At 47.5% G+C, this 318-nt stretch overlaps 1 protein-coding gene across 1 annotated transcript in view; it reads left to right on the plus strand.

Moving 5' to 3' along the window:
• The window catches only part of EMH_0006250 (uncharacterized protein), a gene marked incomplete at both ends in the record, with an annotated part of 12,422 nt that overhangs the window by 4,488 nt on the left and 7,616 nt on the right, over positions 1 to 318 (plus strand). Inside the window, one exon of the mRNA XM_013497493.1 lies at positions 128 to 164. Within this exon, the coding sequence (XP_013352947.1) occupies positions 128 to 164 (37 nt within the window). The remainder of the gene's footprint in view (positions 1 to 127; positions 165 to 318) is intronic.

Below are 318 nucleotides of genomic sequence, written 5' to 3' on the forward strand. Positions count from 1 at the left end.
TAGAGAGGGTGTATGGAGGGTCTCCTATTGCCTCACGGGTCCCCTTGTCTCAGGCCTAGGTCGTGCTGCGCTGCATGCGTTGTGCTGCTGCAGCTGCTGCGGCACGTCCACTGTCTCCCCACCGCAGGCATCTCTCAGCTGCAAACAGTTGAGCTGGCCCTGAGGTGGGTACTCAGGTGGTTGTGGTGGTGGTTATGGTGGTGGTTGTGGTGGTGGTGGTGGTGGTGGTAGTGGTGCTGCAGAATGAACCTATACTATATATATATATATATATATATATATATATATATATATATATATATATATATATATATATAT

This window comes from Eimeria mitis, genomic scaffold, assembly GCF_000499745.2.
Source record: "Eimeria mitis Houghton genomic scaffold, Emh_scaff271, whole genome shotgun sequence".
Classification (NCBI taxonomy): Eukaryota; Apicomplexa; class Conoidasida; order Eucoccidiorida; family Eimeriidae; genus Eimeria; species Eimeria mitis.